General features: G+C 45.9%; 1 protein-coding gene across 3 annotated transcripts in view; it reads left to right on the top strand.

Moving 5' to 3' along the window:
* The window catches only part of LOC144951713 (uncharacterized), a 71,875-nt gene extending 50,673 nt beyond the window's left edge, over nt 1–21,202 (top strand). For all 3 annotated transcript variants that reach the window (XM_078882048.1, XM_078882057.1, XM_078882039.1), the window contains 8 exons: nt 1,045–1,113; nt 2,173–2,253; nt 5,302–5,409; nt 5,527–5,693; nt 6,795–6,900; nt 8,781–8,843; nt 11,984–12,021; nt 19,846–21,202. In XM_078882048.1, coding sequence (XP_078738174.1) covers nt 1,045–1,113; nt 2,173–2,253; nt 5,302–5,409; nt 5,527–5,693; nt 6,795–6,900; nt 8,781–8,843; nt 11,984–12,021; nt 19,846–19,921 — 708 coding nt within the window. In that variant the 3' untranslated portion in view covers nt 19,922–21,202. The remainder of the gene's footprint in view (nt 1–1,044; nt 1,114–2,172; nt 2,254–5,301; nt 5,410–5,526; nt 5,694–6,794; nt 6,901–8,780; nt 8,844–11,983; nt 12,022–19,845) is intronic.
* The last annotated feature ends 4,132 nt before the right edge of the window (nt 21,203–25,334 follow it).

Raw genomic sequence — 25,334 nt, 5'->3', positions numbered from 1 at the left:
CCTTCTGTCTGCAGAAATAGTCACTAAAATACACCGATCCATTTAAAATTAAAATATTCCATGCTGACAGGTGAGGCCCACAGCGCTTTCTAGCTATTTTTCAGTAGCGACCTGGCCTCTAATGATAGCTCAATAAAGTGGCTTAGCACGTGGAAGTTTATTGCAGCCAAATACTCTAAATACATTCTCTAAATGCATTCTAGATTTTTTTAAATTTCACCTACATGACTTTACCGAAAGAACCAAAGAGTACTCTAAATGCATGTTTCTAAATTTGGAGGGGAAACCCCGAGGACCCAGAATTAAATCCACGTGACCACTGGGAGAGAGGCATGCAAAAACGACCTTCCGTATACCAGCCCAGGTAGTAAACATCTCGCCACCATGGCGCCCATTCGCAGCGACCCGACTCATTTCTACTGACACTGGCCTCGTGTAGTACGTGGTCAGTCACAAGTGACTTGTGTGCCGTCGATTGGCCAAGGTGGCACAATTGTGCGACCCCCACGTTCACCTGACGAAGCCGGAGTTTCTTTTTGTGGGGTCTCATCAAAGACCGCGCGCGCGACAATAACCGCGAGATATGCGTAACCTCAGCCGACGACGCATCATGGAATGTTGAAAGCAAATCACGCCGGCTATGTACCAGGAGAGCGGTTATTACAATATGTAACAAGTGTATTGTAATCATGTAATAAGTGGGTAAATGTGCTACCTCTGGCCTTGGTGTGCTCGCAATAATGGCCATTGCCTGAAACGCCGTGGATTATTCAATTTTCTTTTTGAGGCCACAGGTTTATTGATGAACGTGTTGAGGTTTTTTTGTTCTTGTTTGTGCAGTGCACCACTGCCAACGCAGTATCACCAAATAATGTGTTGCGCAGAGCCCTTTGAATTCCACTATTGTTTTTCCTACAATGTCTCCCTACTATTGTAATGGGGGTATCCATCGATGGCCCAGCCTGTGCGTCATGTGACTTGGGCTGTCGTGGAGGCAGCTCTAACGTGTTTCACCGATGTGATTTGTTTTTGTGGTTGAAACAGATTTCGGTGACTTCCAGCTCCTCTCACTCTTTGCAGTCTCTGCCGGAGGAACGGAAAGAAGAGCTGGAGGTGAATGGGAACGCAGGGCTACGATGCCCGTTGACATCTCTTGTTAATCCGGGGCATTTTTATTCCACGTGCAAGATGACACGTTCCTTATGCTTTGACGTCTGTTTGGAAAAAGAGACCACCTCATGCATCATTGCACAAATACTGGACTGTAGTGGTGGCACATGTGTAGAACGTTCACTCCTTCATATTAATGCACTTTCTATACAGAATTCAGTCTGTGGATATTTGCTGTTGATAGAGTCTTCGTTGCTTAAAGATCATGAGCATTTTTGCCTCCTAAGTCATGTGTAGGATTGCTGGTGTGAGGTCATAGAACAGACTCCATTGTTATGGGTCACCAGACTTCAGTAACTGGCCAAATTCAAATGCTTTTACAATCCCGAACTCTGCTTAATATTGTGAACGTTGATCACATGTCTCCTGTTGTTTCTGGAGGGTTATCGATGACAGCTGCCCAGCAGCGCCATTCGATATGTTACTGGGATGCTGCCTCCTCCACAAAAGCCAATCTGATACCAGCTGCCCAGCAGCGCCATTCGATATGTTACTGGGATGCTGCCTCCTCCACAAAAGCCAATCTGATACCAGCCAGCAGCAAGTCAATTTAGCACCACGTGTTCTTGTGCTGGATTGATCTCCACACCAGTTCGTCTCCTTCGTCCACCCACATTTGTTTGGGTATGTGATGGCTTAATATTCAGGCTACACAACCCATCGGCACAAGTTATTTATACCGACAACTTTGTCCTAATCGTTTTCTCTGAATCCTGTCCAGATATTTCCGGTATCTCTGAGCACACAATCCATCCTAGATGCACCAAGAAGACGCATGATTGTGGCCAAAAACATTTCAAGTGTTGTAAGGCAACTTACATGTAGACAAACACAAAAGTCACTTTCTGGAGTCGTTTAATCCACACAGAGAGACCAGTCATACATAAGACCATAATGTTATGAAATCTAAATGTGATACTCGTGAGTGTGACTTTAAATCGGTGTACTTAGTGGCACGCGTTTCTCTCTCATCTCAAGTGAATCTTAAAATGTCATTAACAGGAAATGAAACCCAAGGCCGTGAGCTGGGCTGATCTCAAAGCCACTGGTGAATTGGAGTCGGTCAGCAGAGAGGAGATTGTGGTAGGTGCCACGGGACCCCGCACTGTCTCTGCGCAGAGCGTACAGCAAAGACAAAGAGTTCCGATTCATCTGCACGGTTTTGGGACACGATCTGTTAGTGAGCAAAGACAAAGATCCCCTGTATAGCCTTAACAGACTGTAGGGGCAAGTGCTGTTAGCGAGCACCTATAAAGGCCGGCACGGCACACGAGGGGGTGGGTGGCCAATACCACGCCCGACCGCCTTTGTCTCCCTAGCGGCGATGTTTACACATCGCACCAGGTACTCATTTGAGGCTGAGTCGACCTAGGGGAGGCCCGGGATCGGTTCAGATAATCGTCACCGGTGTTCGCCTTGAGCGGGAATCGAACCCGGGTCGCCGGGTTCGTAGCGCAGCGTAGCGCTAACCGCTACGCCACCGCTCCGATTCATCTGCACGGTGTTGGGACAAGATCCGTTAGCGGACATAGCACACACACAAACATGTTCACAACCAGCCATAGCCCCTATCAAAGCAGCACATTAACAAACAATATTGCTCATCTACACGCAACATGCGGTGCGGTGTACCCATGCCCGTTCAGTATGCATGTATGCGCGTGCACACACGCTGAGGGTTATTGTGACCGGGTATGTGTTTTTGGTTTCATTTCAGTTTTGATGCGTTAACACCCCGAGAGCTTTTTCAGAAATTACATTTTGACATCAAGCAAACGTTTTGACAAGGTGACACGTATTGTTGTTCCAAATGTAAAAATAATTGAATTGGTTTCGTTTGTAAAACATGACAAGTTCCCTTCATGCATCCCAGGCTTCCAGTGTCATCTGTGTTATAAAGCAAACGCTGACGTTCAGCAGAAGCATGACTTTGAAATCGCAGTCATAATAGTTGTCATTGGCATAAGCTAAACATTTATTTTACACTAAGCACGCTCGTTTTCGAATTCACTTCATTTGAAATATAACTTTTATCCCTACAATTTAAACTAACTTGAATGTCCCCAAAACAAAACTTGGGTTAAAAGCTCTTCATTATAATACGCCTGGTCAATAAACAAGAGAAAAGATAGAAACCTGAAAAGTAAATCCAGTCATACCTTGTTAAAAATCGCAAATGCAGGAAGCTGTCCAGTTGCCTCTCCTATGCCCTGATAGTTTGCGAAAACTGTTTGAAACGATATCTGCTAAACTTCTCTCCACTGATAAGGGATGAATCTGGGTCTTTAATTATCGACGTAAAATACGAGGCCAAGCTTTTTGGCGACTATTTTTTTGACAAAGTTGACTTTGATGACCAAATAACATCTCATCTCTACCGATTCCTTCCCACAGTCAGATTAGACACGTTTTGAAATTACCTCAAGGTCCTACTGGTCTCAAAAGAGGGTGATCGATACCGTGTCAGTAATGATCACCCTGTCACCTTGACCTCGTTAAAAATCTAGACTTGAAGTTTTTGTGACTGCAGGGATCCATACTCTTTGGTTCTTTCGGTAAAGTCACGTAGGTAGAAAAATAAATTAAATCTCGACGTTTCGATTGATGATTGCTTGTGTTGCAATCGAAACGTCGTGATTTATTTTATTTTATTTTTTACCTACGTGACTTTACCGAAAGAACCAAAGAGTATTGACCTCGTGACTTTACAAAGTGATGGGATATATCATCCACGATCAGCTCCTACGTCACTTGCAGTCATCAGCGATTCTGAGTGATCATCAGTCGAGATTCCATCAAGTATAATCTACAGGTTTATGTATCTCATGTGTAGAGCTCAAGCCTTTAACAAATTTGAGAGTGACTGGTCAGAGTCCTTGACATTTGTAGAGTATTTTGGTCGTGTCTGGCACTGCACACCACTCTCAGTGCTATACCATTATTTGGAGTCTCCTCTGCAAGTTCGGATTTCTAGCTTTCTAACTGAGAGGTCAATATATGCAGTCGTTGAAGGTTTGACACCTTCACAATAAGCGCTGGAATTGTGCTGGTCATGTTCAAGGGACAATACCGCAGTCAATGATGATATTACGTAAGGATGGCACTGCCACAGTACCTCCTGTTTTGTTTAATGATGATGTTCTCATGCAGAGCGAAACCATTCACCTACTTGGCACAACAATCTCACCTGAGCTGTCATATAATAGCTGTACTACTAAACTGGCTAAGGGAAGTATTGAAAAAGTGTGGTTTTCTTGTCCATGTCAAAGCCTTCTTTGACGATGAACAATTATTACTACTGCAATTCAAAGCGCAAATTTGCCTGAAGTTGAAACGCAAAGCGGTCCGATTAATGATCCAGTGCTGACTGGGTCACTCCATTCACTCACTGGCAGTCGGTCATCTCCTTATAACTCTTTTCTTGCTACTACCATGGCTACTGTTCCCATGAACCTAACTCTGAATCCTCCGCCCATGACGAGGACTCAGCCAGACTGTGTCATCCGATGCACGCGGTGTTCCACCGCTACACTGCAGGTCCAAACGCTTCTCTTGCAGATTTATTCCTCCCACTGCTGCACTTGGGAATCCCCTCCCTGTGTCCATTTTCGCAAATTTGCATAACCTTGGCCAATGTTATAAAATCTCATCTGTTACACCTCAAACAGTGCCGTTTCTTACTATCCACTTAGCATTTTGAGCCTTTAGGTCTATTCCCAACAACTATGACTTTTGTTTAAAATACAAACACAGATCCATAACCTCAATTCCTAACCTCAATAGCCCAACATTTTGAAAAAAAAAACATACACTGACATACAGTCTCTGCTAATAAACAGTTCGTGCCGATTCTGTAAATGTTCGCACCTCCGATTAGCACGGTTGGCTACTTGTGGTTGGAAGGAAGTTTAACATACATACACATATCCTGGTACTGAGTATACCTAATCAATGGAATTCACTCACTTCTCATTGTAATCACATGTGAACCCTGTATTCATAATACTCCATTCTGTGCCTTGAAAAAGCGGTGCCAGTACTGGGCAATGATGATCGGTCGAGTGATGTCCATGAGTGGGTTGTGGACGCGCAAGAAAAACTCGCCCCACTCATGCCACTTCTGTGCCACAGGAGAGTGCCATGACCAAAACGACCGCCATGCCAGTTGGACTCTGGGACTTCACACTGCCGCCCGCCTACAGGCCTTCGAACACGTCTGGCAGCAGCGGGAGTGCACAGGCAAGCAACCCTCACACGCACGTCGTGTCCATTGTACGTGCGTGCGTGCGTACGCGCGTGTTGCAAGAGCCCCCCCCCCCTCCCGCAGTGTCTCACCCCGTGGCCACCTCCCTGCAGGCGGAGGGGCAGCACGCGAGCGAGGCCTCGGTGCAGGCCACCTCGTCGGGGGCGCTCAATGCCGGCCGTTCGTGGGCAACGTCGAGCGGCTCGACAAAGCTCGACGCCTTCGGAGACGCGGACCTGACCGCGGTCGGCGATGGCTCGCACGGGGCCAAGTCCGAATGGTGAGACGCTTTTCCCCTCCTGCGTCGTCGGATCTCGTGGAGCAGCCACAAGAGCTACGGTTTACCGCTCGGTGGCACCAACGTCGCCACGGCTCTTGTGCCAAGCTGGGTACCTGTTGAGGCGACGCAGAGTGATGGAGGCTCGATTTTAAATATACCACTTCAAAAAAAAAGATGTCAAAAAAACTAGACCCCTGAAAATGAAACAATCAGAAGTCATCTGGCGTGAGATGAAGGTGGCTGGCAGACGCATCACGATGTTACCCGCCTGCTTCACTTTATCTGCTCCGACACTTTGCTCGTAGCTGTGAGCCGACCTTTTATTTTTTTTCTGCACCTTTTGTGGATGCTGGAGGCTGCCCGTGCCATCAACACGTGCCGAATCTGACCATGCCAGGTACCCTTCAGCGGTGAGTGTGCGGGTGTCGTGGACAAAGATCCACCTGGTCGTCCCCCTAGGATGACAGGGCTTAGAGGGCGGCGACATTGCGCGCCAGTAATAACGACGGAGCCGCCTAGCCCGAGTGAGCGGATAGTCTGCCGTCTGCGCAGAGCCGCAACGCGTTACTGCGCGGACCCAGAAGAAATTCGCTACCGAAAGAGCGGATTTCCGCCAAAACCACCACCTACTGCGGATTTCCACCAAAACTTGCCTCAACGAAACGTGTTAATAGTCACATGAATCATCGCAGCTTTCCAATTACATTTGCGGCCTAGGTAATGACATCGATTGCCACTGATGTTCTGATCGAGATGGTTGTTATTTTTTGGAGCAGTTCGTGCACTCGGATCAATCGCAATGCTCGGCGCAACACGCTATCCACAAGACTCGATTGACTAAAATTCCCTCTCCATAGGGCTCTCTAGATCTCCCCCTAGTGGGGGGCTCTTCTTCCAGCAGTGATGTGAGCAATACATTGCAGAGTGGCACCTTGAACCTTGCCTTTTCATTTCATCGTCAATAATGCGGGGAGTTCCCAATGCCTTCGGTACACGTTCAGGGGTGGTGATGGTCACCGTGAGTTGTAGCACTGGCAGAGGAGAGAGACTGATTGAATCCATTCGTTTCTCAATTAATTCTCTGCCCGTGTTGGGGTGCAGCTGCGGCAGGGTTCAAGCAGAGGCAGCGGCCCTGCGGGAGAAGGTGCAGGGCATGGACGAGCTGCTCAAGTCGCAGTCCCGTAAGATGATGGTGCTGCATAAGCAGGTGAGCCGCGGGCTGCTGCACCGCGCTGAGCCACACGCAGCTTCTGTTGCGTATGCCTGCCACTGGCGTGTGCACGCCTGCCACAACAATATCCTTCGTTGCGTGTGCCTGCTACTGGCATGTGCATGCCTGCCACAACAATGTGCTTTGTTGAACCAGCTTGCGGCTTTTTGAGCTCTACCTGACTGATTTTCCAACCTCACAGTGACGTCGGAGGTTTGCTTAACAAAAGGGAAATTTAACCTCTACGTTTGTGATCCTCAAACAGTGTAATGTTTAAAAAAACACTTCTGTCACTGACAGCATCACCCGTCCCTTCTCGTATCCGTCGCCTCGGCCTCCGCCTCCGCCTGCCCTGTATATTGCTCCGATTTACATCATTTCAATATTCGGCGCACTTTTCAGGAACGCATCTTCGACGTAAACCGGGCTATTGCCGTATTTCACCATTTAAAGATGAAATAAAAAAGGCATATTCCAGATGTGGAGTTGTAATCAGGCGGTGCTTCCACGAGGAGCGGGAGTGCTTGTTTAGCCGGGACACATATGGCTGTGGCCTCCGACCCTGAAGTTCCACAGACCGGTGGCGACCATGCCGAGCGTAGGTGTGGAACGTCACCGCAGACGCAAACGACACGGGGCACGCTGCGCTTGTGTTGGACGTGCAAAGTGTGCGGGGGCAGACCTCGGCTCGTTCAGCAAGCAGCTGCGCGTCCTGCCTGCAGACCGCCCCAAGTGTCACTACGTTGCAAATGTGACTACGTTACAGATGAGTTAGGATGCCTGCTTGCAAGTGTGTATTTATACAAAGCTATATCTAGAAGTAATATTGTACTTTTATAATATATAATATACTTCTGTATATTATATATTTTTTACTGTAGTACTACTTCTTATACATATAAGTACTGTTAAACATGCTTGAATATATCATCGCTGACGTTGCAGCAAATGTCGAATACAAAGCAAAGCCAAGATTGTTATTGATCCAAACATCACTTGGATTTATTTGCTTGAATGGAATCCGTGCAGGATGTGCTCTCGCGCACGCCCAATTGACATGCACCCCATGCCGACTGCACTTCATTCAATGTAACATTGACAGACTACAACACCTGGCTTGCATGGACAACCAGGTGATCCAGGAGGGGTATTCGTCTCTTGTAACAGATACTCGTCATCTGTTAGTGAATACAGCAGTCAGTGTTGATAGTGAATGAGGTGATGATGCCATCGGGGTGGGATGGCACGTGCCACCCCAATGATCCGATCGAAATCCCTAATTTCGATCGGATCATTGGGGTTTATTAGTAATAAATCGGCATTTTGCGACCCCCACTGCCACTGTGTAGCATATTATTACGTGCCAGGGACTCTATGAGATGATTGGACAATAGTCTGAGTCCATAATTGGCAATAAGTGACGGCAAAGCAGTTATAAGTGACTCAAAATTGTGCGCAGTTGCGTATACAGTAGACACAACTTCCCTGAAGGCATTCACCTTCAGCGAGCGCGATACCGATCACTCACGGTTCGAATTCGACCCTCGATCTATGGCTGCGCCATCGCCGCACACGCGTCGAATAAAAAGCAAGGGACAAGTCCTTACTTACTAACAACTCCTCTATCGTTTTTCATTGCTAGAGGGGTTGCCCCCCTACCTGAAAATCCTGGCTCCGCCATTGCCAATGGCCACAGTCACGGTTAAAATTATCTCCGAGTACCAACACAGTCCCTTAAGCGTTATCCCGTGCCTCTGCTGATAATAGAAGGCGGCATATGTTGTGCGTGCAAGGCCGCAAGCTGATAATGATTGTATTGCTATTTTCGAAGCATGTGCTGAGGGTATAAACTGAGGACTGTTCATCTGCCCCATCAGCTGGATGAGAAGGAGCAGGAGAGCGTGGAACTTCGGGCGCAGCTGCAAAAGCTGCAGGCGCAGGTGAGGTGGGGAATGATGGTGGGGAATGATGGTGGGGAATGATGGTGGGAAATGATGGTGGGGAATGATGGTGGGGAATGATGGTGGGGAATGATGGTGGGGAATGATGGCCGTGACTTTGCATCGGTCTCTTCGACCAAACACATTTTGAAAGGCAAATTCCTCACCCTTAGCATCACCAAAGCTCGATTTAACTGCAATTTGCGAGCTCTAATTTCATCAATCCCAGTTCTTTCACAGTACACGCATTGCACCAGCTCTCTCCTGAACCACTGAATTACCGATGATCACCTAACTGGAAGTGCAGTTTCATAAATAAACGGCGTGTCTCCTCCACATATCCATCTCCACATAAATCCATTGAAAGTATTTCTTCCACCAGCCATCAGCCGCGTGGCCTTGTGGGAGTGTTTTAACAGCATTGTTTCAGGACAGGCAGACTATGGACAGGTTTAACACGTAGGCTTTCGCGACCAATATCATTGTACAATTGACAAGCTACAATATCATCCATAATAGTTTTTTTTGGGTTAGATCGCGTAAAATGTACGCGTAAAATTGAAGCGCTCTAACCCAAAAAAAACTCTATTATGGAAACTATGGATCGGTTTCGACACACATTATCTCATCAGCATAGTCAGGCTTGCTTGCACTGCTGATCTTTCAGGCAAGAACCCTTTTTGCAATATGGGTTTTGACGCGGTTCTATTAATAATATAATTTTATATTGTAAATTTGATATTGTAATTTTTTGTCAAACTGAAACCCGTATCATAAAGCGAGGGTCCTTGCTATATGAGCGACAGTTCACCAGCATGGATTCAAGCAAGCCTGACTGCTCCTGAGACTTTATGTAGAAACCGGTCCAGAGTCTGAGCAATTGGTGCAGAAATGATGCAGTCCTCGGAAAGTTCAAATCAAATCAAAGTTTATTTTTCATATGCACAGGATAAAACCAAGTGTGCGCAGTGCAATGAAATGCTTACTTTCAAGCTTTCCTCTAAAACAGTGTAGCAGCTATAAAGAACAATATATTCTATAAATATTCAATAACTGCAATAAGAGGACAATAGAATACTATGTTAAGTTGAGTGGTTGGCAGGAAGTATAACTATGTTTTTTTTCACGTGAAGACCTCAACGTGAAGGAGACCTTGTCTGATTCTTGTGCTAGTTATGTTCTCCATAACGACGCTCATGATTATTTTGAGTTACGCTTGCTAAGCTAAGCTCTCGTTGTTGAAGTCTATATTTTAACGAATTTGAACTTGCAGTGGTTCGAGAGCCTTGACGGTAAAGGGGGAGAACCTGTTCCCCCCCATTTCATGGAGGCCAACTATGTTCCGATTTAATTTATTTCCGCCAGTTCCGTCTTAATTCCAGCGACATTTGATTGGCCACAGAGAGTCCCCTGTGTTGTGTGTGGCGAAGGTCAAATCCACCCCATGCTTCTTCACCTCACCGGGTGGCTGGGGGAACCAGAGCTACTGAATCAGAATATTGATTTATACTGGAGGAATCCGATGAGCTATTAAGCTCTTTTTCACAGATGCCCAGTACATCTACTGGGGGCTTGCCTCAGAAATCTTGTTGGTTATGGGGGTGGTTGTTGTGGATGATACTTCACCACGATGGTCAAGGAAGCACACGTGGCTTGCTCTGCGTCGTGTGGCTGCCCGAATCTGCCACAGCTGTCTTCTTGGTTCTTTCGGTAAAGTCACGTAGAAGGGAAATAATAAAATAATAAAAATAAAACATAATAAAATACAATTCTCACGACGTTTCGGCCACAACGCAAGCAGCCGTCCTCAGGTGAAAAACAGGTCTGTCGGAAAGACAGACGTCATTCAGACGCTGTCTTTCCGACAGACGTCATTCAGACGCTGTCTTTCCGACAGACCTGTTCTTCACCTGAGGACGGCTGCTTGCATTGTGGCCGAAACGTCGTGAGAATTGTACTTTAGTATGTTTTATTTTTATTATTTTATTATTTCTCTTCTACGTGACTTTACCGAAAGAACAAAGAAGATGAATCCCTGCAGTCACGAAAGCTTTAAATCAAAATTTTTACTGCCACAGCTGCTTGAGTCTTCAAGGCTCTCAAGATTCTTTGCCACCAGCAGGCAGTGGCCCCCCTTGAAAACAACAACATTAATAGACAACGGCAAGATGGATTGATTATACAAAACTCAATTTGATTTAGAAACGACAACATACGAATGTGCCCAATGAAGACGGTTTTCAAGCGTTGCACATCGACCACCATCACAACACGGATCGGAAACATCGACGCTGACCAATACAATGGAAGGACAAATTAGTGGCATCAAATTCTTGGTTCTTTCGGTCAAGTAACATAGAAGGGAAATAATAAAATAATAAAAGTAAAACATAAAATTATCACGACGTTTTGGCCACAACGCAAGCAGCCGTCATCAGGTGAAGACAAAAAAATCGAAATTTAAATCGAAATTTTAGTGTCATCAAATTGAGGGTCGATGGAATCAAAATGGGCTTGTACAGATCACACTGCGAGAAGGGAATGATGACGGATGGACAAGTCTGCTGATGGACTGGCTGCCAGAGGGAGAGAGAATGCACCTGGGAGGAGGGTGACCTCAAAGGAGACGGAGAGGCGAGGGTGGTTCCTGTGCGGGAGAGAGATGCCAAGCCGATGGTGGCGTCGAGTGGTAACGCGTTGCCATCGAGCGAAGGGGCCTTTGCGTGTCTCGCAAGCTTTGGGCAACCTTTAGATCGATTTGGCCAGTTTTCAGTCAGGCAAGTCCCTGATGGCACTACAACTTTACACAAAAGGCATATAAATCCCTTATAGCATTAGAACTTTATACGGAAGTCAATCGTTTACGGACAACATTCAGTGTTGCATTTAAAGTGGCTGATTTCAGTAGAATTACACAAAATGAAGAACTGTCGTTTGTCCTGTTTCGATTTACTCGACGTGAGCCTACGCCCTTTGTGATCAGTTCACTGTCACGTCGTGCCTTGACGTCAACGCTGATCACGGTGCTGTGAACGCAACGTGAGGGAGCTGCGCTTCGCCTGTTGTCACGACGTTGCTAATGGTGGTGGCGCGCGTGTCTTCTCTCTCTTCTTCACCCGTTGCTGTCATGGCGGGAGCAGTCCTCGTCCTGGAGTTCTGGCCACTCCACATCCATGCGGTGAGAGACTCCTCAATTGTTCTGAAGAAAACTATAACGAAAAAAACTTTTCTTTTATTTTACCAGGTAAGGCCCACTGAGCTGTATTGCTCTTTTTTCAGAAGCGACCTGGCCACAAATGATAGCTTCAACAGAAGTGGCTTATCATGTGGACATATATAGCAGCCAAATACTCTAAATGCATGTTTCTAAATGTGGAGGGAAAAACTGGAGGACCAGGAGAAAAATCCCTGCAAACAGGTATGAGGGCTGGGATCAAACCCACGACCTCCTGCATACCAGGCGAGGTAGTCATATCACCACCATAGTGCCCCAGACCTGAAATCCACCAGCGGGCCAGATAACATGGAACGAGAAAGTCTGAATCGATGCAATATGTACCAATGTAATTATGAATTATCGCAAGAGATAAAGTCGTTATGGAACCAGATTTGTACGCAGTGCTTCAGATACACGCGAAAAGGTGTGATTCGTAAGCAGCAATGCTAGCCACAAATATTCTGCCGAGTCCCCGCAAGGGGCTGTAACAGCAGCTACCTGCCTCATGCAGGTGAGACGTTCCTTTTTGCCCCATCAGCCTCTGCATGAGATATCTTCCCGATCATGGTCAGCCTCAAGTATCACACATTGGGTTACACCACTGAGTAAGCGCGTATATGAGAGAGCGAGCGTGTGTATCTATGAGAGAGTGAGCGCGTGTATGAGCGAGTAAATGTGTGTATGTACGTATCTATGAGAGAGTGAGTGCGTGTATGAGAGAGTAAGCACTTGTGTAGGAGTCGTTGGTCCATCAACACCAACACTTGCAGAGAACGAACACTGTTGTTGATGGCCAGCATTTTCATCTCCGGTGCCCCGAACCATTGCCTCACACCCCCTTCCTTACACCTCCCCTCTCCTCCACTCCTCTTTCCCGCCAATCTGTACCTTTTTGTGGTTTTTATTGCGCCCTTCTTTAATGATTTCACTGGGCGTGGTCCCCTTGTCCCTTACGTGACCCCCACACTCAATCCTGGCCATGTTTCCCACACAGCCTCGACACGTGTGCATTCAAAAGGATTGCGGTGTCTCATTCGTGCCTATGTGTGGGAGTCTAAACGGGCGTTGGTGAATGATATATATTGGCGAAACTCCAAAACTTATTTCGCTGCAAAATGTCAAGGACATGGCAGTTCAGCAAACGGATACCTGAACCCATCTGTGCGTACATTTGAGTGATATCATCTTGTATTCGTTGCATTGTGCACGGCATCCCTATTTCTTACCACATGCAAATCATTTGAAGTGGCATTGATCAAACATTTGAATGTAGGCTCCTGCAAAAAAAAATAAGCTTGAGACTCGGATTCGCTTGTATGGATAAATACATCACATTATCAGCAAGTGTAGCATCATCACTCAGTAGCAGCAAGATTAACGATGATCGTCTTCACGTTGGTGGCATCACCATCTCTCTCTCCACTCAGACATGGGACATTGCCTACATTCCACACGACTCTTATCGTCGAACCCGCCACGAGCGCTCCTCATGACCGCTGTTAACTGTGAATAATCATTGGTAACAGAGGAGGTTTTCTAAATAAGATAATATATGCAGTTAAGAGGGTTGCAGATAAGAGGAGCGTAATTCTCTCCAGATGCCCCCTTTGGGAATGCAACACACGAGGTGCGTGCACGCTACTCTGGCTGTCTCTTTAGTTTGCGTGCGGCGCTGTTTCACGTCCTCGCCCAATGCAGAGCTCCATGGCAGAGTAAAAGAGGAAATCAAAAGATGGTACGAATTCTGGCTCATTTAGTCGCACGGTTTGACTTTGAAAGGGTACGGTTTAACACGTAGGCTTCCGCGACCGAATTGTAAATGTTGTGGATTTACACACCGGTGTGCTGGACTAGTAACGAGTTGTTGGCATGTTTTGTTTACGTGGCAAACCTTACTAATTTGCTGTGTCAGGTGGTGAAGGGTTTAACGACACATTTATATTTACGCGATCTCACCCAAAAAACGTCTTATGGATATTAAATGGTACGTATGTTGAACTTCTTTTGCACCATACACAGCCAACCGTGCTAATCGGAGGTGCGGACGAAGGACAACAAACTAAACACAAAAATCTGTTCTAAAGAAATGAGTTTTCAATCTAGATGATTTAAAGGTGCATAGCTCCAGTGGCTTCCTAATATAGGGAGGAAGAGCATTCCAGACGGCCGCAGAAGCGCATCTGAAAGCGCACGATGCAGTGGCCATCATTGTTCGATGGCCAGCCAAGTGGAGGGGACTCAGAGGCTGACGACTAAATGAGTACCGAGCCATGGTTTTAGCCCCGATTGTATCCATCTCAGATGAGAGAGATTTTTGTCTGGAGTAAAAGTGATTCTCGAAGCTCAGTCACTGACACCTACATCAATATAATTTGGTATTTAATTTGTTAAATTTGATCTTGGCATCGTTTTTGCAGATGCATCAACTTGTCTTGGCATGGTTTTGGAATATGCATGCCAAATAAAATAGCCTCGGTTAAAACAATTCACCCATTTTGCAAACGGCACCTGTAGGGTTTTGGCGGAGTGGGAGTGACTGTTGACGCTGATGGCTGTCTGATGCATCACCTCATCTCGTTGCTGTGCACCTTGACATTTGTCACGGACACAATATGAATACGATTTGTTTCACAATGCACCCTTCCCTTAGTTTGTAAGGAAGCAAACAAAGATTGGGCTTCTGTAGTGCAAGAATTGTCTTCATCAGTTTCGAATACAGCTCACATCGCGTTCAAGCATTACCAAAGTATGGCAGTTAACAACCTTGACCTTTTCACTTATTACAGCATGTCTAGAAGGTGAAGTGGTGGCGTAGTTGTTCGGGTGTTGTGAAACCAGCGACCTGAGTTTGATTCCTGGCTATGGCTATGCACGTGGCCTGTAACTCAGCGCTGTGGAGGCAGTGGGGGTTGGTGGACCGCACAAACGTTATGAGACTCCCCATGGGTGTCGAGGTGCCATGCCCTGACTTGCCAAGAGAATGCGGTACAGCATCAACTTAGACTCCACCTGCTCCATCTGCATGGCATAGATTCGTGCCTCCTCTGTATGTATGCTGAGCTTCTTTCACACCGTACATGGCCAACCGCGCTAATCGGAGGTGGTGTTTTCTCCGGGTGCTCCGGTTTTCTCCCACGTGCAAACACTCATACAGGTAGGAACAACAGTTCCACGCTGCCCACCAGGGATTCTTTGTCTGTCGTGCATAGCCCCTCCCAAACATGTACGCTCCCGGATTGGTTGAAGTGCGTCACGTGACCGCGAGCTTTCTGTCGTACACAAATGCGCTGTCCAACCAAGTTCCTACCTGCCCACTTTGAAGGAACGTATTTTATTGGACCGATACCACCCTAATATACAGAGGACTGGAGAGCTTTGGAAATTGTTGACGCCGACACGCACCGCGTGGCTGCCTTCCCGCTTGTCTGTGGTTCCTCGCACCCGAGTCGGTCTCGCTGATCGAGAGCGAGTGGACACTGCGCGACACACCGCGTTGCAGTTTGATGCGAGTATTTTTTATTATTATTATTGCGAGTGGTGAGCGATCCCTCACCTGGTCCCTGGGTCCCCCCTCCACCAAAGTGCAATGGCGAGCATGGAAACGTGTGGTCAGACAACCCTGTGTCTGTCACCGCGTGTGGAGGCCTCCGACCGGCAATGGATTTACAAAGGGCTCCTCTACATCATGGCATTTAATCACCTCATCTTCCACACACTCGATTTCTCTGGAGCATTTATAATTTCCAATCAGTTTGTATTCCTTCGTTAGCGGTGTGAATGAGATACGAAGATGTGCTCCTGCAGCAGGGTGCCACGTGTGTGTTTTTTGCAGCGTTTGCGTGATGCTCGCACGTGTACAGCAATCGATTGTTTTGCTTCAGTCAGCTTCACGGTGTTCACAGGGTCGTGGGCAGGGCCACTGGAGAGCAGTCTCCATGAAGCCGCAGCCCCTGGCTGTGTTGCAAGTGGCACCATGCACTGGCCCCTGCTCCATGGCACGTTCGGTCTACAACGCTTCCCGCGTTCCACACGATCGCATCTTAGCGTTGGATCCCAGTCTCAGTCTACAGCGCTTCCCACGTTCCACACGATCGCATCTTACTGTTGGATCCCAGGCAGCTTGTCTGTGGTTCATCGCAAGACCTGAATTATATTCAAATATGCTCAAAATGTCCCCCCAATATATTGCTATAAAATAGATTTCTGTTTATATGATTGTGGTTATGGTTGTACTTTATGAATCCCTAATCTCTGCCATTACATACAATTAAACAAGAAAAGGTAAAGAAGAAAAAACAGAGCAATGTAAATATAATACACTATTAGACATTATTGTAAAAAATATAATCAAAGTCCATCCCATGTGTTAGTGAATTGTTTTCTATTTTAGGCAGGAAATTAGTTTGGTCCCCCCCAATGTTGACTTCATGGCTACGGCCTTGGTTCATAGTCTATAGTCTCAGCCCAGTCCGCAATACTACACGCAGAACATTGCAAACTTGTGCTCTTACACGTAATTCAACCTTGTCGGTTGTGAAGGATTATTCGGCGTGTATGTGCAAACAGCAAGCCAGTCGTGCACATATTTGCGATGTGATTCGGTGGATCCATGAAGGTTGCTTTCTGTGTTGCTCTGTAAGCTAAAAGCCGCGAGCAACATTGAGATGGAATCGGCGATAAACGCTAATAGTATAATTGGAGGGACAATGAAGGTTGACACCGCCTCTGCTGTGATGAATGCGATGTCGCCGAGGGAGAAAGTCCACGGCTCGGCATAGCGATGGAATTGCATGATTACGGTCGACATTCGATCATTTCCAGGTTATAAATTAGAATGGGTTTTATTTAATAGCGTCACTAAAATAGCATTTAGAATACGTGTTGAAATAAAAAATAAATAAAAGAAACTCAATGCGGGTGTAATTATTCCCGGGGAAGAACATTTGCCATTATTTTTTTTGTTGTTCCTGGAAATTGCTCAAAGGACAGGGCATTGACCCCATGCCGCCTGTCCAACACACGTCTCTGCACGGTGCTGGCTCCACCTTTGGCCCTCGTGTCTCTGCACAACGTACCGTGCTGTGCTGTGCTCAGCTTGCGCTGTGCTTTCTTGAGCTTAGCATCAGACAGTCCCGTCGCATTTGCCCGCTTCCCAAGCGTGACAAGAGAGAGGAGGTACAGACACCGGCAGATGCGGGATTGTTTGGCTGGGCGTGTTCGGAGGGAGCCTGTTCCCCCCCATGGAACTCCTTTAAATCTACCACCGAGCACAGATGGCAGTCAAAATATCTCCTGGCTATGCATCTGTAGCTTGGGCAAGGTTCGTAAGCGCCACGGCAAAGTTAACAGGGGACGGTTTGTGCACGCACAATTAGAGATTGTTAATGTTGTTAGGCAAGAGGGCACGACATGCATTGATTAATGCTTTTATGTTCTGTTCAATACACGACTTGTGTTACCTGTCACAGCATGAAATGAAAACAGACATTGCCGTGTGTGCGTGCATAACCCTCGGGGGGTCGCGTGGTGATTGACAGATAATAAAGTGAGAGTGTTGAGATAATAGGGGTTTTTCCCCTGTTTTCTGGCAACAAAACTGAAACATTTTTACAAGGAATCACGTGCGCATTAACCACAATACTTGTGGTCAAAATGCAAACAAAAAACACACTCTGATGACAGATGCATTGTCCTTGAAGCTGATTGGTCCACACCAGTTTCAAGGACAATGCATATATTATCAGTGTCTTTTCTGTTTGCATTTTGACCATAAGTATTGTGGTTAATGCACACATGATTCCTCGTAAAAAGGTTTCAGTTTTGTTGCCAGAAAAAAAGGGGAAATCCCTATTATTATATTTTGGTACTGGCAAAGGAGGTCTAATGATGAGAGTGCTGAGTTGATAGCGCTGCATGAGAAAAGCTGTGCACGAGAAAAAGGGACAGAAAATCGGCTGTAAGTTGGCTCTGCTGGAGGCAAATCAAATGGTCGTTCTCGACGTGGCCTGTAACCCAGCACTGCTGAGGCAGCGAGGGGTTTGTGGATCGCACGAACGTGGAACTCCCTTCCCCGTGGCTGTCAAGGAGGAGCCATTGCCGTGGCTCGCCAAGAGAAGGCAGGATAGCAAGTGGACTAAATCGCCATTTTGTTTCCACACGTACAGGGATGGAGTGTTGGCGCCTCGTTCGTGTTTGGGGGGTTTCTCTCTCCGGGTGGCTCCGGTTCCCCACCCACTTGTGCAAAGAAGCAAAACAAAAGTGTCGTTTGAAAACGGGCCGTCCATAAATGACGTCACGCACCTAGGGGGAGGGTCAGACATTTGTGACGATGGGGGAGGGGGGGGGCTGAGAAATGTGACGTTGCATCAAAATGCGCAACTTTAAATAAATATAGACAACACGTACTCTTTGGTTCTTTCGATAAAGTCACGTAGGTATATTTAATTTTCTACCTACGTGACTTTACCGAAAGACCCAAAGAGTATAGTAACCATTCAATTATTTAATAAAAAAAAACATATGAGGCCTATATGCTGGTTGGGCTACATGGACAGTTGATGGGTCTAGTTGAGGGGGGGGTACACGACAAGCAAAGAGCACCGCGTTGGGACACTTAACCATGAGCAAGGTAATTGGCCATCGGGGTCTGAATGTATTCTGGGGCTCCCTTGGGTTGAACACTCGGCTTTAAATGAGTCGCTGGTGCAGTCTGCGTTTATCAGCAGTGGGTCTATTATGCTGGTCACTCATAACCACCTCTAAATACCTCTTCATACCTTTTCTTGGCATCAAGGAACATCAACCATCACGTGGACTCCGGTCATCCTCACAGCGGCTTTTGGCTAGTCGTCGAGCAGAGATGGACACTGCATCGCGTGCTTGCAGATGTACTTCTGTGGCCGTCTGGAATGTTCTTCGGATGTTCGGATGCGACTGGAGCTATGGCACTTTTAAAGCTAGATTTAAAACTCATTTCTGTAAAACTGCCTTTTGTGTTTAGTTTGCTGTCCTTCCCCCGCTACCACCGCAAACAGTGCTGTTTCCTACTATCCACTTGGCACTTTCAGCCTTTGAGTATCTTCCCAACAACTATGATTTTTTTTAAATCCAAACACAGATCCATAACCTCAATTCCTAACCTCAATAACCCAACATTTAAAAACAAAACATTCACGGGCATACAGTCTCTGCTAATAAACAATTCGTGCCGATTCTGTAAATGTTCACACGGTTGGCTATGTACGGCGCGAAAGAAGTTCAACATACAATGCGCTATTCTGATCTCAATGTGTGCTGTGATCGGCCGCTTGTGATCTGAAGGAGTGAAGAGAGGAGGAACTCTGTGCGTGTGTCGCGTCTGTCGTGTGGCCCCCTGTGTTTGGTGGTACATGTTGTTTATGTCGTTTATTGTGAAATTTCGGTCACAGTTCCTATGATCGCTGTTACATTGCTTTTATGGCTTTATTTTGGTCATGTTTGTTTGTTGTAGTACGGAGTTAGACTGATGGCTTTAATCTAAGTTGTCTTGTGGTTGTTGTTGTTGTTTGACTTGCATCCCACTGGGATTTTTGCACACAGCGTTGGTGGACAGTGCTTTTTTCTGGAAGACATTGCAGTTTTTTCCTGGATTTTTCTGTTTGCACATAGTCACTTTAAGATGTTTTCTTGTTCATATTTTTGTTTTTTTGTGTTGCGGTTGCACCCGATTCAATAGCCGAATGGCTCACAGGGCTATACCTAATAAATGAAATGAAATGAAAAAAACCCTGTGTGACTGCTGTGCAGGAGGATGCCGGCTGGGGGCAGCACAGACTACCCGCTGCTGAGACTCGCGGGCACACGAAGCTCCACCCGGCAGTGAAAGAAGGGGTGGTGGTGGTGGGGGAGCGTCACTCGTCAAGACGCCCCAACGTCCGGCGTGTCACTGCATGGCACCTTCTACTACAGGGAAATCGCGCAGCCACTGTTTACTGTAGCTCACGTTGGATGGCACAAGGCTGCAGATGGAATTTCCTTCATTAAGCAAACGCCTTTTTTTAGCAGCGCTGCGTAAATATTACTTTTATCTGCCATCGTGCTGTGTCATTTGTAACACGTGTATTATGCGTGTGGGTATATCAGTGCAGTATTATTCATGACCTTCACATCATTACCGCTTTAAAAACTACAGTCTAGGGGATTAAATAATGCACTCTTGGTTGCCGCTGTCTTCTAAAAGTGTAGCTTCTGAGGATTAAGTGGCATCAAACGGCAATTCGCACGCTTCTCTACGCTGCTGTAGTGTGCTGGTGGGTGGATAAAGTAATTTGAGTGCACGACCACCTGATCCCACAGCCATGCCAGATGGAATAGCGCCTCTCTGCTTGGATCCTAACAGTTCTGTAAAATGTGGTGAATATTCAGGGGAAATTAAATGTTTATATAAACGCCAGTTATGTGTTTTCGCGGCTTTTGCATAAAAATGATTTGCATGATGTGAGTGCTAATTAAAGGGATGTAGAGTACATACAATGAGTAAAAACCTTACAGAATGGCCAGTGTCATGTTAGACATGAGTTCATATCATAATGTGCATGTGATAGTGCATGGGTGGGTGAGAGCAATAGGTCACGGTCATCAGTATGTTTTACTTTGGAAAAATAAGTAATCTTTAAGAATTCTCACTTTTTATTTGTTAAGAAACCAGATAAATACAGTGTTTTAAACTGAAATGCATTTGCAGTTATTGCAGGCAATGTGTGGGTTTGGCAGTATACCACTCCACATGATTGATGCCTTTTCATCATTTGCAGTTGCCAAAAGAATACCTGATGTGGCCGTGCTAGTTTATTATGGGCCTGAGAACGATATTGATATTTGGGAGGTGAATAGAGATGGGCCAGTTATATTTGGGGGCCCACAAGGGTTTTGGGGAGGGGCACAATGTACGTCTTGTTATCTCTGTTGACCACTTCCCACAATTTCCCTAAGTGCCTGGATTCCATTGCCCAGCAAATGAGCGTATGACCCATTTTCCCTGCACTGCACCGTTAACCATGGGCAATGTGACAAGGTCTGCGATGTCGACTTTCAAGCGTGCGTCTTGCCCCTTACATAAGCCACTGGGTGGTTGCAGGAATACAACTGTTGAATAATGCAGGCTCGGTGAATTTACATCTGCCCAATAAAAAAACAACTTCTGGTTTAATGTCGATGCGTGGTTTATTTTTCCATCCACTTTTTCGCCAAACCAATTTAGTGAAATAAAATTGTGCCAAGTTGATGTTCACGAGCAATCATAACGCGCCACCAGTGAAGAGCATTTTCCCCCCAAGCTAACCCGACTGACTGTGGCGGCTATTTTCTCTCCCTCCCACCAAAGTCAAGAGCCCCCCCCCCCCAGCGCTCGCAGCTCTCCTGTGCAGTGCTCCTCTCCCTCGTGCACAGCCGGAGGGGCCACGTGTCTGGCCTCTTTCTGTCGTCCCAGCAGCAGCAGCAGTGTCGCCTGGGGTGGACTGTGAGCTGATGCTGCTGCTTCTCTTTGCGGCCGCTGCAGCAGAATGAGGAGTTCTGCCCTTGGCACATTTAGTCCCATGACAAATAAACTCCTTAAAAAAAGTTTTTTTTTTCACAACGGTTTTACTAACAACTTCGTTTGACTCACGGTCGAGAAGTGCGTCAATGGCGCATGAGATACGCGGCGCCTGCGTTTTGTGCGAGCCGATTCCACAGTTTAATGACCGCGGCGTTTTTGACAACAACAAAAATATAATTAATAATCCGTCCATACATTGCTTTAAAGTAGCGAATTAATTGATGCCGATTTTGATACAGGCATGCATTGTCACCGGATATGAGCACGTGTGCAAAATGTGGAATTGCTTGGACAACGGTAAGTGGACAAAATTTTGATGACAAGATTTGACCACGACAAACAGAGGAATCAAGTTCAGTAAAACTGTTGAAAAAAAGCTAAGATCTCGCTTAGTCTTGCCTGGATAGACTGTTGGGGTAAGTGCTGTTAGCGAGCACCTATGAAGGCTGGCACGGCACACGAGGGGTTGGTGACCAACACCATAGACAAAGTTCCCCCGTATAGTCTGAAAAGACTTGTGGCAAGTGCTGTTAGCGAGCACCTACGAAGGCCGGCACGGCACGCGAGGGGGTGGGTGGCCAGCACCACACCCGGCCGCTTTTATCTCACATGGCACCAGGTACTCGTGTGAATCCACACTTTACCCCACGACACGAAAACTGCCAGTTGACTGCAGTGCCCTTTGTACTGGTGGATGGACGAGGGCAGTGGCGGATTTCAGGAACTCGCTCCACCGTTTCGGCTGCAGAGCCGCGAGATTGCGTCGAACCACGATCTCGGGATTGCAAGTCGAGTGTGTCGACCAGGACACCCACACGGACGATGACGAACGCACACGGGGCTGCATTTTCATGTTTGTTATTCATTATTGCACGTGCGGCAAACTGTTAACAGGTTTATTGACTTTTTTTTTACAATGTGGTTACCGGTTATGAAAAACAATTGTTTTAACAACCAGACCAAGACCGTAATTATAATATTCAAATATGCTCAAAATGTCCCCCCCCCAATATATTGCTCTAAAATTGATTTCTGTTTATATGATTGTGGTTATGGTTGTACTTTATTAATCCCTAACCTCTGCCATTACATACAATGAAACAAGAAAAGGTAAAAAAACAGAGCAATGTAATACAATACACTATTAGACATTAGTATAATCCATCCTGTGTTAGTGAATTTTTTTATATTTTGGGCACGAAATTCGTTTTCTAATTTATAGTTTTTTTTCTGGAAGATTTGGTTCCCACCAATGTTGACTCCATGGCTACGGCCTTGAACCAGACCCTATAGAAATCACATTGAAACTCAATGTCTGTTGGTGAATATTTCAGATGTGATTTTTTTAGGACGTGTGTTGAAACACTGAGCATGCCTGAAAGTGCACCCAAGGTGACGTAACTGTGTTTAAGTGTAGACAGAGCTGTCTGAAAGACAGCGCTCCAATGAACACTGCTAAGCTTGGCAGCGTATTTTAAGCTGGGTGGGAGTAGCTTAAAATACGCTGCCAAGCTTAGCAGTGTTCATTGGAGCGCTCTCTTTCAGACGGATCTGTCTTCACCTGAGGACGGCTGCTTGTGTTGTGGCAGAAACGTCGTGAGAATTTTATTTTATTATGTTTTATTTTTATTATTTATTTAATTATTTCTCTTCTACGTGACTTTACTGAAAGAACCAAGAAGATGAATCTCTGCAGTCACGAAAGCTTTAAATCGAAATGTGTTTAAGTGGTGACATCAAAATACAAGCGGGTCTCCCAGAGACTAACCGGTCTGAAACCAGGGTATGTAAAGCAATTGGCATGACACTGCAAGCATTGTACACTTTCTAGGGTGTATATTAAGGTGTCTTTGTAAAATAATTTTAATTAGTTTGAAGGTTCGTTTTTTTAAACCCTTTATATTAAGTTCGCTTGCTTGCTTGCTTAGGACCGTGCAAATCTTCCAGTCGTTTTTTAACCCACTTCCCATGATCCAATCGAGCTGACATTTTCCACACAGACTCGTTGTGCGTGACAATTAATGTTCGTGAAATTTTTTTTCCAAAATTTTACAATTCTTAGGACAAAAATATTATATTTCATTACCAATTGCTTAATGCTGCCATGCAATCATCTGACCCATAGGTGGCAGCCATCTCAAGCCAGAGGACGAGAGGACTCTAGCCGCCACGCATATAAAGGATTTATAGTGAAAAACTTTGTTTTTACGGGTAATACTTGTTACTAACCTAAAATTTTTGGGTGATCATCAAACAGTACTTGGCAGAAGCTGGTGCACACCTTGATGACGTGCCAACTTCAATACGGCTTGTGGTGCCATCGCCCCCTGGTGGGCACGTGCACGTTTAAAGGGATGAGACCCCAATCTCCCACTCTCTCTCGAGAGAGTCTAAATCCACTCTCTCTCGGATCCACTATCCCTCTCTCTGGATCCACTCTCCCGATCCACTCTCTCTCTCTCGAGATATCTACCGAGTGTGTATGTATAGTTATACAAACCAGGCTTACACCGCTGTCGAATTTGAATTCGTTAATAATGGATGACAACACAGTTGTGGCAATCACCTGATTATGCTGGTTGCAACTCCCAGCGAAGAATCGTACCTAATTGTCAACTATGTGTGGAGTGCTGTTCCACATCACAGTTTGCTGAAGCAAGGAATAGATTGGTGCATGTTTTCACGTGACAGCTTTACTAATTTGGCCGACGAAAACATCATTTATTTATCGTGACATTTGCTGCAAAAGCCTGCGTGTGAAATGTTTGGGTACGTGGTGTAAGAGAGCTGTTTTAATTGCTGGACATTCTCACGTCCGGTGCATCCTGCTTTGAAGAAGATTGACGGTGGATGAAATGGATCTGTCAACAGCACGGAAACTATGACCTCTGGTTTCTGCCGACCAATGGAGATAATAAAATCTTATTCAAGTGCAGATTGATTGTGGACGATAACAGCTATAGTGAAAGATTGTTTATAAGAGCGTCACAAATCCAAATAGAATTAGAAATGTATCCGCATTTCACAAGGCATTTTGGAAAATGATTGAGCGGATATGAATTCCCACTGGATCGGCCTCTTGCAGATTATTTCGTGTGCCTTTTTACAACTTAAATAAATGCGTTGTGTGTGCTCGTCGATCTTTCTGGATCACGCACTGCAGAGGAGAGTATTTACAATTGGATACAGTGCGCAGTAGTGAGATTACACCAAACTTTTCCATGCACTTGAAATATTTATGTTTAAAGTATCACAAGTCATTGTGTGCCCCATTTTCACGTCGTAAAACTGCATTGAGTGGTTTCTTGTGAAACGGTAGAACACGTGAGATAGCGGCTTTTGTGTTGCAATCACAAAGCCAGAGTCAAGGGGGCCTCAGTACACAGTGTATTTGATCCATAAGAGAGCTTTTTTGTTGTTGTTTAGATCGTGTAAATATAAAGTGTCGTTAAACCCGCCACTACCGGACACAACCAATTAGGAAGGTTTGTCACGTAAATAAAACGTGCCAAATTCGTTACTAGTTCAGCAACACACGTGTGCTGGAAAATAACCCACAAGATGTACAATTCGAGTATTGTACTCGGCATGCATCAACCACAGACATCTGAATTTCCACCAATGCTTGAACGTCTGACTCAAGTTCGATTCACGTCACGCTTGAGCCATCATTCCAGTCCAGGTGGTCGATGCCAGCTCG

This window comes from Lampetra fluviatilis, chromosome 3 (assembly GCF_964198595.1).
Source record: "Lampetra fluviatilis chromosome 3, kcLamFluv1.1, whole genome shotgun sequence".
Lineage (NCBI taxonomy): Eukaryota > Metazoa > Chordata > Hyperoartia > Petromyzontiformes > Petromyzontidae > Lampetra > Lampetra fluviatilis.
Note: the sequence above shows the minus strand (reverse complement) of the source record. Positions and strands in the feature narration are given on the sequence as shown.